This window comes from Pelobates fuscus, chromosome 7 (assembly GCF_036172605.1).
Source record: "Pelobates fuscus isolate aPelFus1 chromosome 7, aPelFus1.pri, whole genome shotgun sequence".
Classification (NCBI taxonomy): domain Eukaryota; kingdom Metazoa; phylum Chordata; class Amphibia; order Anura; family Pelobatidae; genus Pelobates; species Pelobates fuscus.
Window position 1 is genome coordinate 121,228,253 of NC_086323.1, and position 17,938 is coordinate 121,246,190.

General features: G+C 39.7%; 1 protein-coding gene across 1 annotated transcript in view; it reads left to right on the forward strand.

Moving 5' to 3' along the window:
* Positions 1-17,938, forward strand: part of CFH (complement factor H) — a 1,233,551-nt gene that overhangs the window by 91,167 nt on the left and 1,124,446 nt on the right. The window contains exons 8-9 of the mRNA XM_063428115.1: positions 15,153-15,338; positions 16,854-17,036. Coding sequence (XP_063284185.1) covers positions 15,153-15,338; positions 16,854-17,036 — 369 coding nt within the window. The remainder of the gene's footprint in view (positions 1-15,152; positions 15,339-16,853; positions 17,037-17,938) is intronic.

Genomic DNA, 17,938 nt, shown 5'->3' on the forward strand with positions numbered 1-17,938 from the left:
GGTTTGTCATATGAGGGGACAATATTTCGGATAGTTTCTTGTATAATATATTAGACATTCCATCCGGTCCTGGGGCTTTGTTTATTTTTAAATTTTTTATAGCCTTTTTGACTTCTAATATTTGAAAGAGTGCATCTAAGCTTTCTCTTTGTTCCTGCGTTAGTGTCGGTAACTTAGTTGTAGTTAAATAATCTTTAATTCTCTGTCTGTTTTGTTTTTGCTGGGGAATATTCTATAAACCATTGTAATATTTCTTAAATTCAGCTCCAATTTTATCTGGGGAATTATGGACTTCCTTATTATCCACTAAATTCTGTTTAACTTGATTTGTGAAGAATCAATTAGGTCTATTCCCCATATAGTACCATTTTTGTTTCATTCTTAATAAGGTTTGATTCGCTTTCTCCAATAGCTGTTTTCCAATCTCCTCTTTAATCTGATCTATTTTAATTTTAACCAAATCAGATAAGCTTGTATTGAATTCTCCAATTTTTCCAATTGGATATACAAATTCGATAACGGTTTATATTTTTTCTCTGATATGCATCTAATTTAATTAGGTGCCCTCTTATTACAGATTTATAAGTACACCATATATTCGTAAGAATTGTATCCCCTGTTAAGTTCTCTTTAAAAAAACATTCAGATTCTTTAACTAGTGTTTCAATATTATCTTCCCTTCTTAATAGGTATTCCTTAAGCCTCCATGGGGATAATATTTTCGAATATTTATTTTCTATCTCCATAACTACTAAATCATGATCCGACCATGTTAGTGTTTGAATATTAATCTTTTTGCATTCCCGTATATTTATATCTTTAATCAGTATTTTAGCCAATCTTAAGTATGAGTTATGTCTTGATGAGTAGTAGGTGTATTGTTTTGCTAATGGATTTAATATTCTCCATAAATCGTATAGTTTATGTTTACCCAAAGTTTCCTGGAATGCTCGAACCAGCCCTCTTTGAGAGGGATCCATAGTTTTCCCCTTTGGGATGCTTTTATCCAGAGTAATATCTGATACGCAGTTGAAATCTCCCAAACATACAAATGTGCCTTGGACAGTTTCATAGAATTTCTCAAGAGTTTTATTAAAAACATGCACTTGTTTTTGTTGGGGGCATATATATTAAAAAAAAGAAAACAATTTCATCCAGTTTTCAAATCAGGAGATATCTGCCTGTTTAAAAAATTAATTCATATTTTATATTGCTAGATATCATTATTGCCACCCCTCTCTTTTTGTCCTTCTGTAATGCTGCATATTCTACATTTGATATCCCTTACTAATCAAGTGTTTGTTGTCCTGAGCCTCTAAATGGGTCTCTTGAAGGCAACAAACATCAATTTTTTTTCAACATATCGTATAGCATCATTCTTTTTTGGGGTACATTTAAGCCGTTTACATTAAGGTACAAAATAGCTTCCACCAAATCACCCGTGGAATAAAAGGTTAAACTTAACTTTGTTCCACCAAATCACCCATGGAATAAAAGGTTAAACTTAACTTTGGATACTTGCTTCCCTTCAGTTACCTCCCAAAATGGTAACTATATAAAAAGTATAATATGGTACATATGGAATAGGGATCCAGCTTGTATCACTAAAACATAAATAAAACATACAACATAGCGTAATACTCTTGTGGTCTTATTAATTGCCCAATGGTTCAAGGTTACACTCACAGATTTGTTGTATATAGTAAGCCTTCAGGTTGCCACCCCTATAGGTAGGGGGGGGGTAAATCCTGTCCGTTTGTAGTAACGCCAATCTGGAGACCAAGAAGTTCACACTCTCCCAATGGTTGAAAGTAGAAAACAATGGATTTATTGGCATGTAGTAAAATTGAAATTAAAATATGGTTCTACGCGTTTCGTTCCCCTTAGGAAACTTCCTCAGGAACCAAAATTTAAAAAACATACAGTTTATACACTCCAAATACTAACAAGTGTATCCATAAGCATATTGCTTCCCTCCTTTCCCTTCCCTTAAATACAATAAGTGCTGGAAGTCCATTGGTGGTGTGATGGGCGTACTCTCCTTTTCCTCTTCTATTGGACATCTCATCCGTTGGTGAATTACCTCCATCTGTTGTTTCAGCTGTTCTAATTTTCATTCCGTTTTTTTCGTGGTATTTTAGGTGTCCATTTCCGATGACTCACTTCCTGTATGGGTCAGCGTCTTCTTTTTATGATGCACTTCTTTTTTTTTTAATTTAAAAATGGCCATGCATTCCATTTTGTTCCACTTAAAACTTGTTATGTTGCCATCTGGTGGTCGCCAGAAAGTAATACACTTGTGCATATTTATCAATGATTTCATTATATGCAAAAAAAAAAAAAAAATGCCAGAGTTGAATTAACAATTCGGGATTATTCTAACTTTTAGTGACCGAATAATCTAAATTTTATTAAAGACAGGAGGCGAATATTTGCTTATCTTTCTTTACTGAAACTCCCAGCAGCAAAGAAACAGTTAACAATCAGTTTAAAAAATTTAACCAATCAGCATGCATCACAGTAATATAAACTGCCATCAGGCTCCTCCCAATTCCTCTTTCTTGATGTAGCCGAACAGCTGTAGAGTCAACCATGTAAACGTAGAACCATTATAACGATGAGTAGAAAAACGGTGTTAGGATGAAGACAATGCTCAACCCGCGGGGAAGACTTTAGATAGAGAGGACGAGTGATCTTCACACTAGGAGGAAAGAGAGACATCGTGAAAGTATGGTCTCTTTGACAAGAGAAAAATAAATTAAATGTAATGAAACTAACGTCCAATTTAAGTGCAAGTTTTAACATATAATAATTAACAGTCTGGTGTCTAGTGCAAGTTAAAACCAAATTAAAATGTAATGAAACTAATGTTCAATTTGAGTGCAAGCTTAACATATCATAATTACCTAACGAGTAGAGGTTAGAAAAATTGAGAAAATATTAGTCTGCTAGTTAGAGATACTTACCTAATAGGGTGGGGAAAGATATTCCAGGGTGGGAAAATATTCGCCTCCTGTCTTTAATAAAATTTAGATTATTCGGTCACTAAAAGTTAGAATAATCCCGAATTTTATGGCAAGACAGGAGGCTTCATATTTGCTATTTTAACGCATAGATAGCATTGACAAAGAAACATGTGGAGAATGTCTAAAATAAAAAGTACGGAAAGTGGATTCTCTAGACCAGTCAGCGGAAGATAGAATCTCCGCTAGGGAACCTCCAGCTATGAATACAGAGGAGGCGGCCGCGCCTCTAACCGAGTGAGCCCCGAAAGACGCATCGATGCCGGCTAGGGTTAGTAGCCATTTAATCCATCGAGCGATGGTAGGACACGAGACTGGTTTGTGTGGTGGCACATAAGACACCAGGAGGGGCCCAGTAGATGTCCTGAGAGGGGTAGTGCGAGAGATATAGTGTTTTATGCAACGGGCTACGCAGAGAAGGGGTTTCTCTGGAAAATAGGGGTAGCTCACTGTAGATGAATTGGTCTTGGTGCGTCTATTGATGTGAAAGTGCACCCCTTCCGGTGTGAAATCGAGGGCGTGAAAGTCGAAAGCCCTGATGTCGGAGACTCTTCGGAAGGAGACCAAGCAAAGGAGGAGAGCTAATTTGGCTGACAATTGGCGTAGGGAGAGCGCCTCGTTGTCCGGCCAAGCTTCTAAGAACGTGAGCATGATGGCCACGTCCCAGAATTGTTTATATTTGGGAGCCGGGGGTCTAGCGATGCGAATGCCCCGTAAGAGTCTACACACAGAAGGGTGTTTGCCTACTGAAGAACTTTCGATAGGAACGTGTGCTGCGGAGATAGCAGATCGGAACACGTTAATAGTTCGGTAGGATTTACCTTGGTCGAACAGAGACGAGAGGAAATTGATAATATTAATTATAGATGTTGAAAAGGGATCAAAGTTCCTTTCCAAACACCAGCAACTCCAGAGACGCCAAGCTGAGATGTAAGAGCGTCTGGTTCCTGGGGCCCATGAATCCCAAAGGAGTCCCTGAGCAGTTGTCGAAAGGCCTGAGACATTCCAGGATCCCCTGAAACGGTCCAAGCCACTAATCGGAGATGATCCTGGATTGCCAACGGGTGAAAGTTGCCTGCCGGGTCCCTGAGGAGGTCGCAGGAGGTGGGTAGAAGCAGGGGAAAGTCCACTGACAGTTCCAGGAGGTAAGGGTACCATGGTTGGGCCCGCCATAGGGGGGTCACCAGTGTTATCTTGACACCTTGAGTTTTGAGGTGTTGTAGTGTGCGTGGAATCATGGAGAATGGAGGGAACGCATATGCACCGGACATCGGCCACGTCTGTAAGAAGGCATCGACTGCAAGGCACGCTGGATCTGGCAACCAGCTGAAAAATGCGTCCGTCTGACTGTTGAGGCGAGACGCAAAGAGGTCCAGGTGGAATGGTCCCCGCCGAATCTGGAGACGGTGGAATATCTGTGGATTCAGTTGCCAATCGCTGGAATCCCTCCAATGACGGGAGAACCAGTCTGCAACGAGGTTGTCTGATCCCGGTAGATATTCTGCTCGCAGGGAGATATTCCTGTCTAGGCAGAACTGATACAATTCTTTGGTCAGGTCCGAAAGCATCTTTGATTTGGAACCTCCTAGACGATTCACGTAGCGAACTGCTGACACATTGTCCATCTTCAGCACTACGGAACAATTGTAGACGTCCTTGGCGAAACTGCGGATAGCGAAGGAGCCTGCAATTAGTTCGAGGCAATTGATATGAAGTGCTCGTTCCGAATGGGACCAGAGGCCTCCTGTAGAATTTTTCGAGCAAGTTGCGCCCCATCCGAGCAGGCTTGCATCCGATTCTAGAATGAAATCGGGTTGGGATCCGAAAATGGCTCTTCCATTCCAAGCGTCCATATGGTTCAGCCACCAATGGAGTTCTAACCGAACTTCGTCTGTGAGTGTGATCTGTTGTTCGTAGGATGTTGACTGATGTAAATATTGCGTCTTCAGGCGTTGCAAGGCTCGGTAGTGTAATGGGGCAGGGAATATGGCCTGTATTGAGGCGGAGAGCAAGCCGATGATGCGAGCTAGATCTCGCAGGCAGAGGTACGGTGATATCAGCAACCTTCGAATGTCCTTTTTTATGGATTTGATTTTGGTTGCCGGAAGTTGAAGGATTGCCTGAACAGAGTCTATCTGGAATCCCAGAAATTGTACCGTCTGGGACGGTGTGAGAGATGACTTTTGGCGATTGATCACGAAGCCAAGGTTCTGTAATAAAGCTGTGGTCATGGCTGTATGAAGGTGAAGTGTTTCTTGATCCTGCGCCATGAGGAGGATATCGTCCAGATAAATGATGGACCGGATTCCCTGGGAACGCAGTAATGCCATTACTGGTTTCATTAGTTTGGTAAAGCACCAGGGTGCGGAAGATAGGCCGAAGGGGAGGCAGGTAAATTGCCATATTTCCTGTTCCCAACGAAACTGAAGGAGGCAGCGGTGGGTTGGTGTTACCGGCACCGTGAGGTATGCATCCTTTAGATCGAAGCGGGAGAACCAATCTCCCTCGCAGAGTAGGTCTCTCAATAAATGGATTCCCTCCATTTTGAAATGACGGTATGTGATGAACTTGTTCAGATCTCTCAGGTTGATAACAGGTCGCAGGTCTCCTGACTTTTTCTTGACTAGAAACATGTTGCTTATGAAGACCTGAGGGCCAACAACTCTTTCGATCGCGCCTTTGGTTAATAGCTTGTTGAGTTCGCTCTGTAGAGTCGACTCGTCTAACAGTGACATTTTGATCGGGATAGGAGGAGATTTTTGTATCGGTTCGTCTGAAAAGTCTAGGTGGAACCCGGACACAGTCTGAAGGATCCAAGGATCCTGAGTGAGTTGAGACCACTGTTGGGAAAAAAGGGTTAACCGGCCTGCAATAGGAATATGAGAATAAGGAAGGTCTATTACCTGTAGCAGTGCGACCGCGGAGTGAAGCGGATCCACGTCCTCGGATAGTTCCGCGTGAGGGGAAAAATTGTCTGTGGTGGAATCGGGTATTGCCCGAGTTCCAGGTGTCCGAAGGTCGAGGCCTGTAGCCCGTGAAGGCGGCTCTGCCAGTCGCACGGCCTCTGTAGCGACCAGCTCTCCCAGAAAAACGCTGTGTGCGAAACACCTTGCGAATTGAGGATTGCGCTTTTGTCAGCATAGTAAATACAGAGACATGTTTACTAAGTTCTTTTATGAACTTGTCTCCGAATAACATGCCTTGAGCCTCTGGACCAAGTTCTTTAGTGCCCAATTCGGCAAGCTTGGCATCAATTTTATAAAGGACGGCCTTCCGCCGTTCTGTCGAGATTGCCACATTGGCATTGCCTAAAAGGCATAAGGCCCTTTGTGCCCACTCTCGCACCATATGTGCGTCAAACGTGCCACCTGATAAAGCCTCGTCTGCTAAAATGAAAATTTGTATAAGCGGGCCCGCCACATCCATCAACTTATCTTGAGTGGCTTTCAGACCCTGTTCTATACCCTTACGGGGGTCTTTCCCTGACTTGGTCAGAAAGGTAACAAGGAAGGGGTCGAATTCAGGTGTACTGGCCACCTTGTCCGGGATAATGGGACGTGGGCATTCTGCCCTCAATTTGGCTCTCACCTCTTTTTCTAGAGGCCGACGGAGCCACATTCTGCAGTATTTGGCAATGTGGTCCGGGGGTGTCCATTCGGCAGATCTAGGGTGCTTGATGCATCTGGGGTCAAATAAAGGGCGGCCAGAGGTGTCAAATAAGGTATCATCCTTTTTTAAGTTAGGGTTTTCGGATGTTAAGTCAGATTCCAAATGGAATTCCTCTTGAGGTATGAGGTAGTCATTATTTGCAAATTCAGACGGGTAAAGGTCTCGGGATGTCTGATTAGGTGGAGCATCATTGTCCGAATGATCTGCATAATATTCATCTACCACCTGAAGATCATAATTAGAGGTTGAACCCTCAAGCGGGTCCAAATTATGTTGGGAGACAACCTCCCTGGGTTTAGAATAGGATACCCTAGGGTGTTTGGCAGGCGCTTTGCCTTTACCGGCGGTAGCGCTATCACCTTTCCAAGGGCGTTTGCGAGGAGCTTCATCACGTTCTGAACCGTGAGAATCCTCGGAGTCTGACAGCTGGGTAATAGTCGCTGTAGGGGCTGGGACTGTCTTTTCTCTGAAAGCTGCTAGAGCTTTGGGGATGGATTCGGTTATGGCATTGAATAGCCAAGCCTTAAGTTCAGCAGAGACTGCTGGTTCTGGCAAATCCGACATAATGTCAGTAACAGTGGGGTCACCACAATATTATTTCACTTTTTTGGATGTTTTTTATTTTTTTTATTTTTTTTTTATTTATTTAATTTTTTCTTTTTTTTTTTTTTTTTTTATTTATTTTTTTTATTTATGCAGACAAACTATGTACAATGAGGCGGTGGACTTAGACCGTAAACAATTACCTTACAAAAAGTGGGGTTCATCCACAGTTTATCAGTGGGGTTCACCCAGAGAGGAAGGAACAATATAATGTCCAAATCAATAACAGGTATGTACCTGTGTAATATATATAGGGGGTTACCCTGTATAGAGGCTGGAGGGGGTCACCCTTAGAAACGAGGCTAGAGGGGGTCACCCTCAGAAAATAGGCTAGAGGGGTTCACCCTCAAAATCAAGCAAGGATTTTGAAAACACTTTGTTGAAATTGGGAATCTGTAACAGAAAAAACAGATATTTTGAGTATGGGGTATATACCTTTAAGAATTAACTGACGGACTGGAGCTTTAAGAAATTAAAATGTACTTACCGAGCAGCTGGGTCGCGATTGCAGTGAAGAGCCGAAACGAAACGAAACTGCCGCACAGAATCCTTCCACAAGATGGCGCTGAGCCAAAAGCCCGGGAAAAAGTAAGAGAAAAAGACCGCGGCATAGGAGGGAGGGCGGGACGCGTTTCTATGGAAACGCTATGGTAACAGATCGTGCACAGAGAAACTGAGCGGCTAAACGGACCGGCAAAATGCCGGGCGCCGCAACGAAAGTGTCAGTTCGCAGTTTGTAATTAAACTGACAGCACAAAACTTAAGTTTGTTAAATTAATAAATAAATAAGAGAATTATGAGGTAATTTGAAGTTGTGGGCTGACTAAAAGTCAGTCCACTAAACAGTTGTTAAGAAGAGGATAATATTATTGCATGAATGTTAAAGGAACAGAAAATTATATGTGTAAAAATATATTTAAGTGTTATTAAAGTGATAAAGGTTAGTAAATTGAGCACTAATAGGGATATAATTAGAATAGACTCACCTGGGAGGCTAAGCAGCAAAGAAAGAGAAATTGGGAGGAGCCTGATGGCAGTTTATATTACTGTGATGCATGCTGATTGGTTAAATTTTTTAAACTGATTGTTAACTGTTTCTTTGCTGCTGGGAGTTTCAGTAAAGAAAGATAAGCAAATATGAAGCCTCCTGTCTTGCCATAAAATTAATTTTACAATTAAACATATAGACTTTATTCCCATTCTATTCACCAACAAACAATGGTCCAATTTAGTTATTATAAAACTAATTTGATCTATATGATGGGTAATGTTCATTTTATACATTTACATTAAGAGTAAGCACCTTTAAGTTATCCATCCTTTTTTCTTTTTTCGTATTTCTAATGTTTGCCCATTTGTTTCCCTCACCGTATGGAGCAAACAGTCAGAGAAAAGAGACAAAAAAAAAAAAACACGCATCCAAACAGCCATACAAACTTTCCTTTCTAGTCTTAAAATACTTACATCTACTCAACTTCTGATAATTGACTTATTGACTCTCCAACCAGCGAAAAAATGGACATGAGGGAACCCCATTTTCCCCATGTATGTCCAAAAGATTGTAAAACCGGATTGAGTCATCGACCCATTGAGAAATTTTTGCGGGTGCAGTATATTTTTGTGAAAATGTATCTATCATGTATATATATATATATATATGAGTATTCCTCCACCCTCACTTGTGATAGGAGGCCTTCTCTACTCTAGTTTTATTTTGTGTCTGTGCATCTCCTTCTCTCACATTTTTCAGGATTCCCTAACTTAATTACAATATTAAAGTGTTATCAGTGTCACGTGATCATTTTTATGTGTTACCTAATATGCATATCATATCTAATTATTCTCCCTGCCCCTTCACGTTCACTGTTGCTTTCTCTTTAAATTTTATGTGCTTATCCTATTTGTATTTCTTCCCCTTTTCCCTTCCATTTCTTCCTTTCTCTTTGATTACACAATCTTATATATACTATCTTATTTTGCCTTTCCACCAGACTCATCATTACTTTCTTGTGTGAATAATTTACATTGTCCTTATTATCAGGCTTATAGACATTCTCCAACAGGAGAAAAGTTGTTAACTATATTTCTCCCTCTCTCTTATACTTTCCCTCGAGTTTATTTTTTAACTTAAACTACGCTACCGTTTCTTGCATATAGATAATTATACTACTAGCTTGTCAACCCACTCCTTTGCTTTAGCCACATTGCCAAATGTAAGAGGCTTATTGTTGTTCTCCTACTTTTACCATTGTGTCACTATACCCCACTCCCACTAGAATGAAAGCTCATTGAGCAGAGCTCTCCACCTCTCTGTTCCTGTACGTCCAAATGTCTGATTACAATGACATGTCTGTTTGTCCACCCATTGACAGCGCTACGGAATGTGAAGGTGCTATATAAATAATACAAAAATTATAATTAATTTCACAGGGAAGCCCCACATATATTTGGCAGGTTGTGATTTCTTCTAATTCTCTCATTTTTTTGTCTTGTCATAATTGATAAATCTTGAAAAAAATGACAAGTTTGAGAATCTTTTGTCTATTGGAGAGAAATTTCTGGCTGGTTGAAATTTTTTTTTGTCTGATGTAAAAAGAGGAAAAGCATATACTTATGTCTCTAGGTAGCTCCTCTGAGATGCCTCTTCGTTTGGAGACTCTATGTGCTCTCTCTATGACTGAGTCACTCACTATTTGCTTCCTTACTCCCCATATCTTTAAATAGCTCCAGGAGGAATTTATTTAGCTGCTGATTTTCAATTTTCTCTGTAACCCCTCTTAACCTTAAATTCTTCCTGAGGCTACGGTCTTCATTATCAGTTATTTTGTCCTCTATTTCACTTATCTTCTTTTGTAGCCCTGCAATTTGTGCGTTAGCTTGCTGAAGATCAAAATGTAATCCCTTCAATTTTTTCTTCCTGAATATGAATCTTTAAACCCATTTTTATTAATTCTTTCTTAAAAACTGAATATTGGGATTTCAATTCTTTTTTTATTTGCTCAATGTGATTATCGAGACAAATTTGTAACTGAGCCTGAGAAATATATTGCGTTTCCAGTGTTGAGATGCCTAGAGAGGTTCTTCTCGGAATTTCCGCATTTCCTCCTACTGAAATTACTGAGTCTTCCTGGGACTCTTCATCGTTGTTTCTTTTTTTTTAGATTTGTGGGAAGAACATAGAGGTTAATTTTTTTTGTTCTACTTCTGCTTTTTTGTATTTAATTTAAATTCTCTTGTTTGATTTTTCGTAGTCATTTTTCTCTGTATGTACGCCTTGCTAATTAGCTGTTAGTACTTGCTTCTTTAATTTTTCCTTTTACAGCCTTTTTATGCACACTTTAAAGTGGGAAGCAGTGGTATGTATATATATATATATATATAGCAGATGTAGGTATATGAATGGAAAGCAAGCAAAAGGAGGCAGTACCTAACTTCTGAGACTACCTCTTATTGAGAGATTCTTTTCTTTTCCCCTTCACTTTTCTTTCACTCTTTCCCCCTTTATCATTTTTTGCCTTTTCCCCCTTTTTTTCTCTCTTCCACACCCCCTTTTTTCTCCCTCCCCTTCCCCTTTCTCTTCCTTCCCTCTCCCTTTTCTCTTTCTTTTTTTTTCTCTCTTTCTTTCCTTTTAAGAGTCTTTTTCCACTATTTTGCTCTATCCTGCTTTCTTCACCCTTTCTCTCCCCCTGCTTATTCCCCTTTAAACCGCACACAAAACAGCCTCTGCTTGGTAAGCCCCCTTCTGGGCTGTACTCACGGTTACCCACTCTCAGTACAAAGAGATTGTGCCAAACAGTTGGGCAGACTGTCGGGCAGACACTGCTCCAAGCCTGTCAGGCTCTTCATCCCCCGACCTCTTTGCAGTCTCTCGGTCTGGAGCAGCGATCGTGGATGTTCAAACTCAGGATGCTAGCTTGCTCGAGGGAACTTCTGCACCCGCCAGCTTCTCAGACGCTCCACCTTCTCAGCGTCTTACGTCATGACCCCTCCGGCCAGTCATTTTGCTTCAGGTTATTTCTGTTTAGTTTATATGCTGTTTTCTTTGTTTTAATATAACAAGGATTGGGGGAAATGTGGGGAAATTTATGAATTATAATTCGGAAGGGCCATCCCAATGCTGCACTTGTATTACTCTTGTTATCTTGACAGGGATGGTACACTACACTTCAAAGTTTTTGCTATGGATTTTGTATTTGTTGGGAGATTTGGTCAGTGAAGGGAGAAGATGTTTATGGGTTTCGTCAGGGGAAGAAGGAAGAAGAGGTTGTTAGGGGTGACTTTTTTCCCCTTCCTCTGGTGCTATGCTCTGTCCAGCATGGTTATGCTCTTTGACAGGAATTACAGCATCATGTAATTAGGTTCTGTGACAAAATTATGTTTTGTGAATACCAGGACCCTTTACTTCGGCTGCTGTTCGTGCATTTAGCCCTATTGCATTCCCTTTTATTAAAACCGAACAAACTACCGAACAGCCAGACCACACGCAATGGGAGTGTGCAGCTTATTAATCGCCCAGAAGCTGTAGTTAACCACAACTATTTGATGGATGGCTGGGTGGTCGCCGTTCGTTTTAACGAACACCTGGCGGCGGCCATTTTAAACTGACGAACGCCCAGCAGTGGTTGGTCGTCGACCGCGTGGAAATATTTTCGGCCACAATTTCCCATGAACACCGCTGGGACTACCCAACTTCCATCTTTTCATCTCCATTTAACCAAACGCCGTGCCATTCGGTATATTCACAACACACAAACTACACCGACCCAGATAGCTAAACCCATGGAGCTAATTCTGGACATATTTCTAATGAACACTTGGTGAACAGACTCTTTGGCTCCATGGCAATTTAACTGTGTTCATGGGATCTGAGCGCTGTTCGGCTATATTGAGCGTTCAGATCCAAGTTATCTGGGGATATGTCGAATGTGGGGGTTCCGTTTGGTAAAATAAAAGTTATGTATTTTAATGTATTTTGTTACATTTGTAAAATGAAAATATTTTCTCTACCGGGAGATAATTGACTTTACTCCGGCCACTTAACCCAATTATCTCCAGGATAGAGAGGAAGGATTTCACTGTTTATGTGGGTGTGCTTTATATTGTTCTGGAAAATGATTGGTTACTGTAACTTGTGTTTCAGTCCTCCACAAGGTCCCTGTGGGCAAGCTGTGGCCACAATTAAACAGATCGTTTTACCCCTTCATGAAGTCTCGACTCATGTTTGGGGGATTGGGAGCTATAATCACTACTCTGCTCTACTTCATCTGGGATTTCGAGAGAAGCTACAAGGATCTGTTACAGGTTCCACTTCAGACTAGCTCTCTCCATAGAAATATTAACTACTGCCTGGTTCTGAGCGGTTTATATTAGCTACATGGAATACACTGACTGTAATATTCAGAAAGCACTACTCAGAACCAAGTGTTCCCTGCTAGTAATTTGTTTGGTTTGAGCAATGGCCTAGACGGGGTGGGAGGTAGACTTGAGCATAGCAGAGAAATTCAGCTCTGCCAAACCATTTTCCCTGAAAATCGAAAATACAGAATGCTTGACTTTTGGCCATTTGTCATTTTGGCTTATTTGGAAAACATATCGGATGAACCCAAATTTAGTAAAAATGGGCCAATCGGTGTATTGCTGCAAAATATATACAATTATATAGAGAGCAGCACTAAACAGGGAGCACTGAGTGTCCCATGATATTACACACACAGACCTATATTATACAGAGAGCAGCACTATACAGGGAGCACTGACTGTCCCGGGATATTATACACAGACCTGTACTATACAGAGAGCAGCACTATACAGGGCGCACTGACTGTCCCGGATATTATACACAGACCTGTACTATACACTATACAGGGAGCACTGGCTGTCCCAAAATATTATACACAGACCTGTATTACGTAGAAAGCAGCACTATACAGGAAGCACTGACTATTCGGGGATATTATACAGACACAGACCTGTATTATACAGAGAGCAACACTATATAGGGAACACTGACTATTCTGGGATATTATACTTACACAGACCTTTATTTTACAGAGAGCAGAACTATACAGGGAGCACTGACTGTTCCAGGATATAATACACAGAAGCCTGTATTATACAGAGAGCAGCACTATACAGGGGACACAGACTGTCACAGGATATTATACACACAGACCTGAACTATACAGAGAGCAGGACTATACAAGGAGCCCTGACTGTCCTGGGATATTATACAGACACATGCCTGTATTATACAGAGAACAGCACTATACAGGGAGCACTGACTATTCTGGGATATTATACAGACCTGTATTATACAGAGAGCAGCTCTATACAGCGAACACTGACTATCCAAGGATATGATACTCACAGACCTGTATTATACAGAGAGCAGCACCATACAGGAAGCACTGACTGTCCCAGGATATTATACACACAGACGCGTACTATACAGAGAGCAGCACTATACAGGGAGCACTGAATGTCCCAGGATACTATACACACATACCTGTACTATACAGAGAGCAGCACTATACAGGAATACACACACACAGACTGCGGCATTCACACACAGATTGCTGAATATACATACACAGACTGCTGAGTACACACACACAGACTGCTGAGTACACACACACAGACTGCTGAGTGTACACACACACACACACAGAGACTGCAGAGTATACACATACAGACTGCTGAGTACACTCACACAGACTGCGGAGCACACACACACACAGACTGTGGAATACACAGACTGCGGAGTACTCGCACAGACTGCTGAATACACACACAGACTGCTGAGTACACACACACACATATATCTCAGAAGAGATAGCCTAATGAAAGTGGAACATATCAGATTTACAAAATGCACAGAATAAATGTGTATGTAAAAATATTACAAAATGAAATACATTTCTGGCAAAGTTTGACATAAACTGGTGAAAAGATTAGCAACATATTAAAGCATAAAATACGCCAAATAAGTTACACTGGAGTGTCTACTTTTACCAGTGGTTGATCTGTGTGGGATAATTTGAATAGTCAAACTGCTTCTTTTATGACAATGTATGTAAAGTAGTTAAAGATCCATTAGATAACCCAGTGTGCATGTGTATGCACACGGTATCATTGGGTGGTGGAAACAGTAGCACAGCATATAATCTTTTAATTACCACCTCTGTGTTATTACTGTGGAGATGTAGTAAGGAACAGTCACTTCTATGGAAGTTATGCTTTAATCGGTGTAACTAATTAACAAGTATAATTAACTTTACTTGTACACAACATAAAGTCAGATGTTTGTGGTGTTTGTTCTGCACATGTACAAACACATATTATGGAGTATTGGTTACTTGGTAGAAAAGTGCTTTTTCATTAATTAGTTTTGTTTATTTCCAATGCCCTTTTGGCAGGACTGAGATACTTGGCAGAATTTTCACTGAATTGAGGAAATTAGGAAAAGGTAAGTACACCCTTTAAAGGGAAACTATAATGCTAGGAATATAAAGTTGTATACCTAGCACTATAGTGCTCCCCTCCCTCGAAGCCTCCCCTCCCAACCTTTTTGTCGCTTACCTGATTCCAGTGCTGATGTCCCTCCACTCCTACTTCAGCGAGTGCTGCCATCACATTAGGACTATCCCATGTCCTTTTATATATATATACTTAAATATATGTAATTATGCAAGGCATTTATACAAAATATATATAATCTATTAAGTGGACAGCTTGAATTACCATATGTTTTTGTTTCATTATTTTTTTATGCTGGCAGATCACATGTAATATGCTAATCACATGTTAATGCTAATTTATTTATTTTAAGCAACCATAATTATATATTTATTTCTGCAGGTCAAACATGTATCCGTCCAGAGATTGCAGATGGACAGTTATATTATTACAATTATTATTTTCCAAAGCAATTAGGAACATATATCGATTATCGGTGTAATGATGGATTTCGGCCACAGGGCAGAAATTACTATGGCAGATCCATTTGTACTGAAAATGGATGGAATCCTAAACCCAAATGTACAAGTAAGGAATATACACATTTTTTCTCTGCACTGTTAATCAGAGCTTTTCATGTGCAATTTCCCCTCTGCAATTATTATTTATAAACTCTATGTACATTTAACAAGAATGCACTTTATTAATTTAATTAAATATATTCTAATATTACATTTTACACATGGTATATTTTTATAATCATTTAAGTTATATATTGTAAAATGTTTGGAAAAAATATAGAAATAAAACATGATTGCATTATTTATCTAGCACAAGGCATTCATTACTAAATATCATGAACTGGAGGGAGACTTACTAAATTAGTAAATGTGTGATAAAATACCAATATTTTTTCAGAATGAAAAGCGCTTGCCATTAGTTCCCAAATTGGTCAGTCGTGAGAAAAATCACAGCAGATGGCAACTGGGCTTCCTCAATATACATTGTATAGGAGAACCCTATAAAACGTTTGTAAACAAAAAAAAATAATAAAAACTATCACTGCAGGACTGAAAAAAAGAAAAGAACATAATTAGAAATACCCCACATATTGTAGATGTAATACAGAACCTTAAACCTAACAGGTGCAGTGTAAGACTTGGAATAGCCAGAAGGATGCTTTGAGTGTACTTTGTAATAAATTAGTGTAATTGAGAGGAATATTATACCCCAATGTGTCTATAGTATTATATTGTATATTTGCCAACAGCTTAAACAGCCCATATACATCTGCTAGTTTAAGGGTATTGTACTGACTGTACAATGTGTATGGTAGTTGTAAATACTTAATTTTCTCCTTTTTTGTGCTGTAATTAGAATATCGTTTAACTACCACACACAATGTACAGTCAGTACAATACCCTTAAACTAGCAGATGCACATGAGCTGTGTAAGTGAGTGTTTTATCTTGTTTATATTATTTCCTTTTATTTTAGGTAATATCCATTGTATAAAACAAACATTTTTGTGACTTCTTAGATGCAAATGTCTATAAACTTTTTTCTAATTTTGTAGTAAAATATTTGCTTCCATACACAATCTCTAAATCAACTTTTGATTAATCAACTTGGTGATTAGGCCCTCTCTTGGCGATTAAGCCCTGTGGTCAAGAATAAAACAGTTCTCAATAGGAGGATCTGCTAACTGGGCACCCTAATATTGCTTACCCAAATAGGTCAGTCAAGCTTTGTCATGGCCCATTGTTCAAGACTAGAATGTTGTGACTTCTCAAATGTTAAGCTCCACAATGTTTTCTAATGTGTAGTTAAATATTTAAAGCTCAAAGCCTCAATTAATCTCTTAGTTGAAATTAATTTTGATATAATAAATATCTGATCTGCAACAAAATGTGATGCTGCTTTAGTTGATTTCAGTTTTGTGTTTGTATTTTGATTAAGATGTTAAATAATTTAGAAGTTAAATACCTTATTTTGGAAAACTGTCCTGGTCAGTGGCGATTCATATAATCGCTAAGTCTGACATGACTTTTAGTTACTCATGCAATAAATTATGTTCTGTCATCCATTGCTTTTTCCATCTTAGAGACATGCAGCAAGTACAATGCACAAGTGGAAAATGGAGATCTTCAAAATTCAGATGATTATTACTTAGTTGGAGAGAAAGTACAGTTCTCCTGTAGACAAAGTTATCTCACTAAAGACAAACAAAAAAATGGGGAGAGAGAATGCCTGCCCAATGGCAAGTTTACTGAAGATCAGTGCTCCAGTGAGTATTTTGTTAAAAATATTATTTCATTTATGTATGTTTTTATGTGAAAAGTACATACTTGATTATACTTTGATATGCTTTCTATTTATGTCAGCACAAATATAAATTGTGGTGGTCCGCCTCGTACCCTTACTGAGTACATCCGCCAAACACGCTTCCTAGCTATCGCCAGGACACCACCAGCACTTCAGCCCCTAGCTGCCGCAGCTTCCTGGATCCAGCTTCCAGTGATCAAATCTCTCCTGCAGAGAGTACAGCTGTTTAGTGATTATAGCTTTCCAAGGAATCTTTCACCCACAGACATAAGCCGAGACTTAATGCTGGGAGTGAATTAACTTTATTAGGGCCACACATGGCCTTATATGCATAGACCCCTAAATGGGGTTTCTCATACAAACATACAGGGTTTTTCCTCCCATGTGTCACATCCTGCTCCTGTTGTGGATCATTTCTGTCTTGGCTTTTGGTACCCAGTACTCTTTTTACAATTCTTGTTTTGTTTTTCTTGTTTTTTCTGGTTTCCTATTCTGTGTCTGGTTTTCTTTATGCTGGGTTTTCTGGGTTCATTCCTTTATTACGTTCCTGGAATTCCCAGTCTCTTGGATTCCTTTAAATGTTTGTTTTTTGTTGCCACACCCGTTGCTTTGCCATTAATCCTTTTTGTTTTAGTCTGTTCCTGCAAGCAGTGGTCTAATTTCCTCTGCTTCTTTCTTTGCAGGTAAGTACTGTGTGTGTTTTATTGTTGTTTATTTAGTCATGCATATCTAGGCAGTTAGGACTTTGGGACAGTGGTGGGCTGCATACATCTTGGCCATTTATGTATGTTTAAATATCCAATGTTTATTACATATATAGTACTTAGTTATGTCTCCTCTTGTTTTGCCTTGTATCTCTTGTCT